This window comes from Meles meles, chromosome 6 (assembly GCF_922984935.1).
Source record: "Meles meles chromosome 6, mMelMel3.1 paternal haplotype, whole genome shotgun sequence".
Taxonomy (NCBI): Eukaryota; Metazoa; Chordata; class Mammalia; order Carnivora; family Mustelidae; genus Meles; species Meles meles.
In genome coordinates this window covers 118,834,377-118,844,076 of record NC_060071.1, presented here as the reverse complement: position 1 = coordinate 118,844,076, position 9,700 = coordinate 118,834,377, and the positions used below count along the sequence as shown (strand labels likewise).

Here is a 9,700-nt window from a genome sequence, read left to right as displayed (position 1 = left end):
GGGTGCCTGTGCCAACGGTGTCTATCACCGAGTCCCACGGGGTGACCGCAACTGGGTTCTCAGTGGTGCCAAACAATTTTCATCCTTTGGTTAAGTCCTTGTTTTCTTCTTGTGGTGAGAGCTCAGCATCCCAGTCTCCAGCCCCACAGCCCCTGCCCTCACTCTGGGCACATGGCTGGGCTGCAGCTGCACTAGGAAGTCCAAGTTCAACCACACGGGCTCCTCCCTCCCTGGACATTCCTTACCAGACCTCAGTCTCCCCTTTACTCCACCCTTCTCTAGATCCAAGGCCGATACCATCTCCCTGAGGAGGGGATGATCTCTTCCTGCGCCGATGGCCAGTAACACACTTCCTATAGAAGTAATCAGAGTGACCCCACAGAACCTAGGTAAAAGGAAGCTGATTGTTGTATTGTTTATATTAAAAACTGAGAAGCAGCTCTATGTCCAACCAAAGGGGATTGATTAAACAGATGATGGGTGCAGCCATGAGAGGGCTAGGCAAACTTCATAAATAGCATGTCCCAGTCTTGCTAAAAGCCAAATAAAATTGGTAACGGCACATGCCAACACGTGCATACCAGGGGGGAAAAAGACTGGAAGGAAACATACAAGGATATCCACCACGATTATCTCCAGGCGATGAAATTATACATGATTTTTACTTTTGGTGTTAGCTATATTCTGAAATGTCTCCTGTAAGCAGGCAGTTTTTTTTATGACTAGAATAAACAGCAAAAATATGACTAACACTTCTCTGTAAAAGCCGCATGCTCTTCTAGTTCTTTTTGTCCCTTTCAACGCAGCCTTTCCTCGGTGGGGTCTGGGTGATGGCTGGACAGTAGCTCTCATTACGTGGAAGGCCTAGAAGAAAACCATAACCAAGTAACATTACCGCGAGAGCCGAGGCATGCAGAATGGAAACGCCTTGATGGCAACATGTTATTAATAATTTTTTTTTCCATTGTGGGACAGGTGTTTAGAAGAATGTGGTAAATCTCCTTCAGATAATTTATTTTTTGAATACTATGGTTATTTCATTTTTCTGTCTCTGTTTACATGAGAACCTTTACTATGGGGAAGTGTTTAGGGCGGCTACTTCGTTCTAAGCCCGTTTGACCTTTTTACCTGAAGCCCTACTGTGTGCCGGTTACCTGCTGGTGTTTCTTCCCAGGAGCTTTGGAAATGTTTGGGGATGATTCTGATTGTACAAATGACTGAAGGAAAGTGCCACCAATTTAGTGGGTGAGGGCTAGGGTTGCTAAGCATTCTATACTATCGGGGACAGTCCTGCGTAACCAAGAATTGAGGTCCCTCTCAGGCCACCACCCTGAGGGAGAAACTGTCAACTGGACCGTGGAGGCAGACAAGGTCTGGAAGGGCCAGAGAGAAAGGGCACGGCTGCTTCTCAGCCTTATGCTAGGATTGAGGGTCACTGGATCTCCCCAGTTTGCCAGAGGAGCCAGAAGTGTACATGATGTAAAATTCCCCGATTTTTAAAAAACACTGCCAAACAAAATGCATCTGTGGGCCAGATTTGGCCCTCAGGTGGCCAATTGGCAACCCTTTCCTAGGGAAAGACACCGTCCCTGTCTTCATGAGAGGAGTATGGCGGAATCTGAGGTGTTCGAGTTCAGGTTCTAGAGTGGACCAACCTGGGTTCAAATCCCAGCTCTGTCATTCACTACCTACGACTGCAAGCAAGGGAACATCCTCTGATCCTCCCTTTCCTCCTCCCTAAAGTGGAATTAGTGGGAACACTCACTGGTTCTATTATATAGATGAATTCAGGTGGGGACGTCCCCAGTGAGGTGTGCGTGGGAAGGGCTTCATGAAGTAGATCGCAGTCTAGAAGCAGTATTTTCTGCGGACAGTCCACTGTGCTCGGCGCTGGGGGCTTATACCTAAGTGTGAGAGAAAGCCCTGACCCGGAGGTGTTTTCATTCTGGAAAAAGAGATAAGCTCCGGACATAAATATTGTAAGCCGGTCAGATATAGCAATGAGACTGACATCAGACAGTTTCAGGAGACCAGAGGCCGGTACCTCTTATGAAGGTGGTGGGGGTCAGGGCGTTTAGCCGGAGAGAGAGGGACAGAAGGAGTGGCCTAAGGCAAGGACAGATTATACAATCAGAGTAAGAACTGAATGCTTACCACATGCCGGGCACTCTCCCGGCACTCCACGGGGTAGCAAGTAGGCGACCTCATCCATGGGAGGGATGAGGCACGAGTCAGGAAAGGTCCCCAGCAGCCGGGGCATGGGGGCGCGGACTGCCAGGCCAGAGCATGGTGGGCTAGTCAGCGGGCAGGGGAGTGGAAGCAAGGAAGTGAGTTGCAGGAGCAGTACTCTGGGGTGGGACCCAGGACGGGGTGGGACCCAGGACAGGGCAGCTGCGGAGGCCTGGAGACTAGGCAGCGGACTTGTGCGGAGGCCAGGGGATGGGTGGTGGGGAGCCCCGTGGAGGGTTTTCTTTACCAGGTCTTTGTACGGACCCAGTTTGGGGGGCGGTGGGGGGTGCTGTCAAAACTGATTACCTAGGGGATGACAGAATTTTACAGAGGGAAAACGATTTTAAACTCCTGTCTTGTACCACCTCCCTGCTCTCCTGCCTCTCCGTCCTCACCTCCCACTTGCACGTCCCTGTTCTCCACTGACCAGGCCTCGTGGTTATCAGTTCCTTCTCCTTAACTATTTTTGAGCATTTTGGAAGCAACCCTTTCTCTCACTCATCTGCTGTTATTTTCAAATGTCTCCAGAAGGCCTGTACACCTCCCCCGCTCTAGAACACAGAGCGCTGTGGGGATGGATGGACTGGGCACAGCAGATTCCAGACTCCCGGCCCATCAGGGCTGACTGACGTAAAACCCATACTGTGCGTGAAGGAAGAGTGTGCTTCTCGAGTTCTGTGGAACCATTTTCTTGTTTTGTTTTCCAGGGGAAAATTGTTAATCCACTGGAAGAACAAAGTATTTCCAAGTACTCTGACCCATTTGCATGTTTGCAAATGCTGCTTACAAAATGCTGTTTACACAGGAGCCCCATCTTTTTCTCCAAGTAGACCAGGCCACACCTCTCCTAGGGAAGACTGTGGTTAGCTGGGATTCTGACTTATTCTCAGGACTATAGGATGGGCAGCAATAAGACCATTTTGCTGGGGACGTTTGATGCCTGAGCTTCTCTAGACCCTAACCTGACTTAGTCCTGATCCGCGCAGCTTCCCTGTAAGGCCTCCTCAGCATGAACGGCTCGCAGCTGTCCAGAACTCTTACACGAGTCGGAGTGGACCAGGGTTTTCATAGGCTGCCTTACAGACAGCAAGTTTCCTGTCACTGGAGGGGACCAGACGTCATGTGCCAGCACTAGGATCCTGCCGTGGCTTCCCCCAGGACTTGGCAACAAAGAAACACCTATCAGACCTTTTTTCTTTCTTCTAGAGCCTCTATAAAAATGCGTCCAGGGCAGGGACTGAGTACCAGATGTGGGCTAACAACCCTGTGGTTATCTGGCCCCACGATTGGGCGCAAGTCACTTCTCTTCGGGTTGGACTCAAGCATTCTATGACTTACAGACAGAGGCTCAAAAACGAAGACCTTTCCAAGTCCAGCTCAGAGCCTTGGAATTGGGATTGTCCTGCTGAGGAGCTGGGACAGACAGCTGAAAGTCTATCTGGTGGCTTCTGAAGGACCTAACATGGCCCTGGGCTCAAAACTCTCAGCTCCTACTCTGATTCCCTGTGCCTGAAAACACCAGCCCAGAAGTCTCTCCCAGGGGTGATTTGAATCTCTGACCCTGTTCAGGGGTCCTGTAATCAAATGCAAATTACGCCTCTAAGCACCAAAGGGGTGGGAGGAGCGATTAGCTGACAACCCTGGGAGCGGCAGCCTCTGGCCCTTGGGAGTGACAGCCCCCCACAGGGGGAGGTCAGGAGAAAAAGAACAGAAAAGGGAGAGAGCTCGGGAGGGGTCAGGGGCCTCCGGCAGCCCCCACTTCATCCCTAGTATGCCCTGAATACGGCCCTGGGTGGGGGTCTAATCCCCGGGCAGCCTGCCCTCCGCACTGTCTCTGCAGGGTCAGGACCCCCACCCCACGTGGTACTGGGTGTACTCCGGCCTCCGTGCTCTCCAGGCAAACCAGCAATTCGCCAGGCTAAGGGCCCAGACACATCCGATCTGTCCTCATTCCTCACCAGGCTCCAAGAAGTCAGGCCTGAACACAAAAAGGGGTGGGGGTGTCCTGATGGGGCCACCGCTTGGTGAAGAGGGCGCACAGAGGATGGCCGCGCCGGCTGGGCCCAGCTCCCAGAGAGTGAACCAGACTGCTCTCCTCCGCTCCCCGCAGCCCTCTCCAATCAGGGAGTCTAAAATTACCATCTTTACAGCATCTGCTGCCAAGCCCAGCACCAAGCAAGATGAATAGCGGTGACGCACAAGCCCGGCAGAAGAATGCGGCGGGGCTGGGCCGGGCTGGGGCCCAGCGTGTGCACCCCACGCCAGAGAGCTGGCGGCCCCCGGCAGGGGGGCTGACACGGTTTACCCAGCACCGAGCCCAAAGGGAGGTGGGAGACCGAGATGTCCTCCCTCTGCCTCCCTGCTCCGGAGAACCGCTGAGGCCCGGGAGGCAGGATCCCTGGGTCTTGCTTATAGCGGGACATCCATGCTGCCAGTCTTCTTCCCAGACAGCCCTTCCCGGGGAAGCCGTGGTCCACCTACATAGACCAACTGACTCGATTCCTAGAGAAGGCCTGAGAACCTGAGCTGGGCAGCTCTGGTAGAGACCAAAGGGGTCTGGTAGAGACCAAAGTGGGGGGGGAGCACTTTCTGGGTCGGGGTACTCCACCTCTCTGCATTAGCCTGGATTCTTTTTTCTCTGGGAGGGAAAAGGCCCAGAAAAAGTGTGACTCATGACCAGCAGACACTCTCTCAGAGAAGTTCAGAGCCAGGAAGGACCTCAATAGGACAGAGACTGGGGATAGGACTAGGCCTATAGACTCTGAGGCCAGTGGGGGTTGTCCTGGCTCAGAGACTCACAGCAGATCCCCTGGAGTACTAGGACTCTGAGGGACAGGAGTGCTAGACCGGTCTGTTCCTCCCTTTAGCTAGAGCATCTCCTCTTTGGTTTCTTTTGGGTCCTGGACTTCTCTTTAAGTTCTCATTTCATTCCCGCAATATTCAGTGCCTAAAATAAGGCACTGGCTTGTGCTAGAGGGCAGGAAAGTAGTACAGGAGTGCCAAGAAGGAAGGCAGAACCAGGGTTGGTTGGGGCAGGGAATGCTGAGGAAAAGAGGTTAGTTAGTATTGAGGGAAGGTGAAGATGAGCACTACCTCGTGAACCAGCTCCCAGAGAAAAACCTCTTCCTTGAGAGAAATGGAACCAGCCGCCATTTGCAATAATCCTGCTGGAACCTGAACCCTGGAATGACCCCAAAGTGGGGGCCATTGGTCAAGCAACTGCTTAATCCACATGAATCACTTTTGGTAGGAGATGATAAGAGGCAGGATTTGCTGGTGTTTTGAGTTGTAGCCGCCCACTCAAAAAATGTTTCCAAGCTGAGAACTCCCGCAAATATGTACCATTCAGCCCAAGACTAAATCTGGCCCCACCCGCTGGGTCTGTTAGAAGGAGAGAGAGTCCTGATAAACGACACAGATGTTTTTCTGTTCTTCCCTGTGACCCAGAATTGCTAAGAGCCTCCCTTTACCACTAACAGGGTAAGCAAAGGGCAGTATCAGTCAGCCAAGATGGCAGCTCCTATTCTCACTGCTCTGTCCTAGGTGGGGCTCAGATTTCTCAGATTTCCCATTTCTTCTCCTCCTACTTCTTGGACTGCCCCTTCTGTCTTGCCATTGCTCCTCTTTCCTACTCTATCATTAAACTTTGTATCTCCCAGGTTCGGGCTTCTGTTGTCTCTTCAAACTCTATTCTCCTTGAGCAGCATTGTTCTCTGCTGGCTTCATTTATCACCCAAAATCTGTGACCTCAGCCCCAGCCATCTCCTGGATGGCCCACATATATTTCCAACTGTCTGCTGAACATCTCCAGTCCGGCATTCTACAGTTGTCTCAAATCACACATGTCCAAAACTGATCTCATTATCTATGCTCTCCTGCTTCCCACGACAAGTCCCTCCTCGTGTTCCTCCCCTCTCCTTTCTCTCTCAATGGTATCACCAGCCACTCAGACATCCCAATGGAAACCTTAGAGTCACCTCTGACCCCTCCCTCTCCCTCCTCAAGGTCTGTCAGAGTTACCTCCGATGAGTCCTTTAAATATGTCCCCCTCCGGCGCCTGGGTGGCTCAGTGGGTTAAACCTCTGCCTTCGGCTCAGATCATGATCTCAGGGTCCTGGGATCGAGCCCCGCATCGGGCTCTCTGCTTGGCAGGGAGCCTGCTTCCTCCTCCTCTCTCTCTCCAAATAAATAAATAAATAAATAAAATCTTTAAAAAAAAAAATATGTCCCCTTCCTCCTGTGCCACCCTTGCCCCAGATTAGGCTCCCAGCATCTCTCAGCTACTATAGTCCTTCTTATGGGATCACCCACCCTCATGCTCTCAGATCCCCTCCATTCTAAAAAGAGGAGACAATTCTCTGAACACAGATCTGATTTGGTAAATATTGCTAAGGGTCCACCTTCTGCCCAGGACTGGGCATACAACAGTGAGTAGGACCAGGTGCGGTCCCTGTCCCTATGGGGTTTGCATCCCAGCTGGGGATTCAGACGGGAAACAAGCACAGAGCAGACAAGTGAATAAAATACTTCCATGCTGTAGTAAGTTCTAGGAAAGAAACAAGTCAGGGGCTGAGGTCGGAAATAATGGGGTGGGGTGGAAATCTGTGCCACCACCCACATAAAGACCTTCAAAGTCTCCTCATTATGCCCCGAACAAGGTTCAGACTCAGCTTGGCAGGCAAGGCCCTTGCCAATCTGGCCCAATCTGTTTCTCAGCTCCTCTTTCACCACCTCCTCCCCCCCCCCAACCCTGTGTTCCATGTCCTATTCTTTGCATTCCCAGACTCGTGTTTCCTGGCAAACAACAAGCAGGTCATAAATGTTTGGGCGATCAGTATGTGGAAGCATGAGTGATGGACAGAGTTCCCTTTAGAGTCAGGCCCTCTCCCCTTTTTCATGTCTGCTTTCTGGTGGAAGCTCCTTCCACTGAGTCTCCATAGTGCTTCTCACACTACTTCTGCCCCAGGTACTAAAAGTGCCTGACTGTCTCTCCTGGTAGGCTGCTAGGGCAAGGACAGTCTTGTTCCATTCTGAAGAAAACACCTGGCACAGAGCAGGCGCCTGAAACATGCCAGTTGAGTTGATGGGAAGAGCACGAAGCAAAGGGAAGTGATTGGTATTCTTTTTAGACCGTGTTGTGTTAAAACAACTCCAGTGGCCAAAATGGTTGGGTGGAAAGAAGCAGTGTGAAGACTCGCTGCCAAGTGGACAGCCAGAGGCACACACCTCCTCTCACTCCAGGAACAACCTCAAAGAGCCCAACTTTGTCACCATGCCTTTACTTTGAAAATATTTTTGCACAATCAAAGCGGGGAACAGTGAAGCAAATACATGCCCCTGGAAACTGGTACTCAAAGATCTGCCTGTATCCATGAGAACCTGGACTCCCCTGGGTTGGGAGTTTGTTCTAGGGCTCAGCGTATCCTTTCACAGGATCTATGAAGAACCGGCTCCTTTCCCATCTGAGCAGCCTAGGGTACTTGCTTCTTCCCAAGGACCTTAAATGAAACCTAACTTCTCTGCTGTTCCCACATCCCGTTCTTGGAACTCCTTAATCATTATTCCCTGAGGCCAGAATAATTGAACACAGGGGTCTGTTGGTCTTTGGCAAATACACTTGGCAGGGAGGGGGGAAAGTGGACAGGGAACCAACCATAAAAAATTTTCAATAAAAAAATTTGATTAAAGGTAAGAATAAAAATGAGAGGTAGATTTTGTGAATTATTTTAGGCTTAGTGCCTGCTCTCAGAAAGTACTGGGCAGGTGCCAATCTGCCTGGCTTTCTCAAATCACTGTTGATTCGTTTGAATTTCACACATGGTCACCTTGTCCTCCTTTCTTTTTTGAATCTCTCCAGAAAGCACCCCGCTCCTGACCTGAGCATTTCATTAGTCCTATCGCCTTGGAGACCATTTCAGATTTTTCTTGACAGCCTTATTTTATTCTCTCTGGCTCGATGTCACCAACCGAACTGTCCTCAGCCAAGCCTCCAAAGGAAATATGACCCACTTGCTGCGTCAGATCATTTGGAAATAGATACGATTGGCTTGGAGTCACTCTATGCGGGGCTATAAAATTGCTCTCTCTCCTTCTGAGTGGGTTGGGTCAAAGCCCAAACTGAGGCAAGAGGTTTCCAAGGAATACAGAGCAGAGGGCTATAGTAAGCGGTGGTGATTCAGTCAGTGGTCCTCTTGCTTCTGATTCACTATTAACCTTCCACTGGCAGCAAGTATGCATAGACTGCCTTCACAGTCAAACCAAATAGTAAGGTCTTCAATATTGGGGTTCATGAAACATTTCACAGGAGTAGCAGGGTTGCAGGGTTGGCGTGAAGCTCTTCATTTAAGCCAATTTCTAATCTAAATGTTTGTGTTTCCAAGAGAAATGAAAGTTAGTTAAATTGATTGTGAGATTTACATATCTTGTGTAAGGTCGGCAAGGTGTGTATATTTCTATTGGGCCAACTCCGAAAAACTACCATTGAAATTTTCACATATGTGGTCCCAAGAGCTCTTTGGAATTTCACATGGTATCAGTTTCTTCTTGAGCTAATTTTGCACCGTGTCCTTTTATTCTAACTGCTTGAGAGGCTTCGTGGTCTAGTAAAAGAGCCTGGGTTGGAATCAGAATACCAGGGTCAAAGTCCCAGCTCTCTCATTCTTTGTGCAAGGTATTTAACACGCCTCAGTTGCCTCATCTGCAAAATGGGAATCGTGCTGCTTGTTTTACAAACCATAAAGCAACATATAAATAAACATAGGAGAGTTTTGGCCTTAGCAGAGGCTGTGTGGTTGAAAATGAAGTGATTCTCCAGATGCTACTGAAGCCATAGGCCAAAGCAATGCAATGAGAGCGTGAATGTGGATGGTCAGGTGAGCAGGACACTGATTACCCTGATAAAAAGCCTAGTTTTAACTCAAGCCAATTCCTCTAATCTCATTAATTGGGATTTTTTATATGATCTTTTGCTTAAGATAAGTCTTAGAAGTAAGCCATTTAATCTTGTACTCAGTGGAAGAATTTTCCTCCATTTTTTCACCAAGAATATTTTCACAATACTTGATAATCGATAATATGCCTTTACTGAATGGGTTCTAGGTCCCAGACTTCTATCTTCTAGGGAATAGGAATAAGTCTTTGACTTCAAGGGATTTAGTCCTTTGAGGGAGAGGTCAACAGACCTCTAGAACAGATAGTCAAGGAGAAAAAGCTAGAAAGCAGACAAGCTGTCTACGGCAGGTGTTGGCAAACTAGAACCCTAGGGCCAAATCTGGCCCACCACCTATTTTTATAAAGACAGTTTGGTTGGAACACAGCCATGCTCTTTTGTTTCCATGCGTATTATCTATGACTGCTTTGACACTACAATAGCAGAATTGAGGAGTTGTGACAGAAACAGTATAGCCTGCAACACTTGAAATATTTACTATCTGGCCCTTTATAGAAAAAGCTTGCTGACCTCTGGTCTAAG

General features: G+C 49.5%; 1 protein-coding gene across 1 annotated transcript in view; it reads right to left on the bottom strand.

The window, feature by feature from the left end:
• Positions 1 to 435: 435 nt before the first annotated feature.
• RAD51B (RAD51 paralog B) overlaps positions 436 to 9,700 on the bottom strand; it is a 647,202-nt gene continuing 637,937 nt past the window's right edge. Inside the window, exon 11 of the mRNA XM_046006988.1 lies at positions 436 to 864. Coding sequence (XP_045862944.1) covers positions 779 to 864 — 86 coding nt within the window. The 3' untranslated portion in view covers positions 436 to 778. The remainder of the gene's footprint in view (positions 865 to 9,700) is intronic.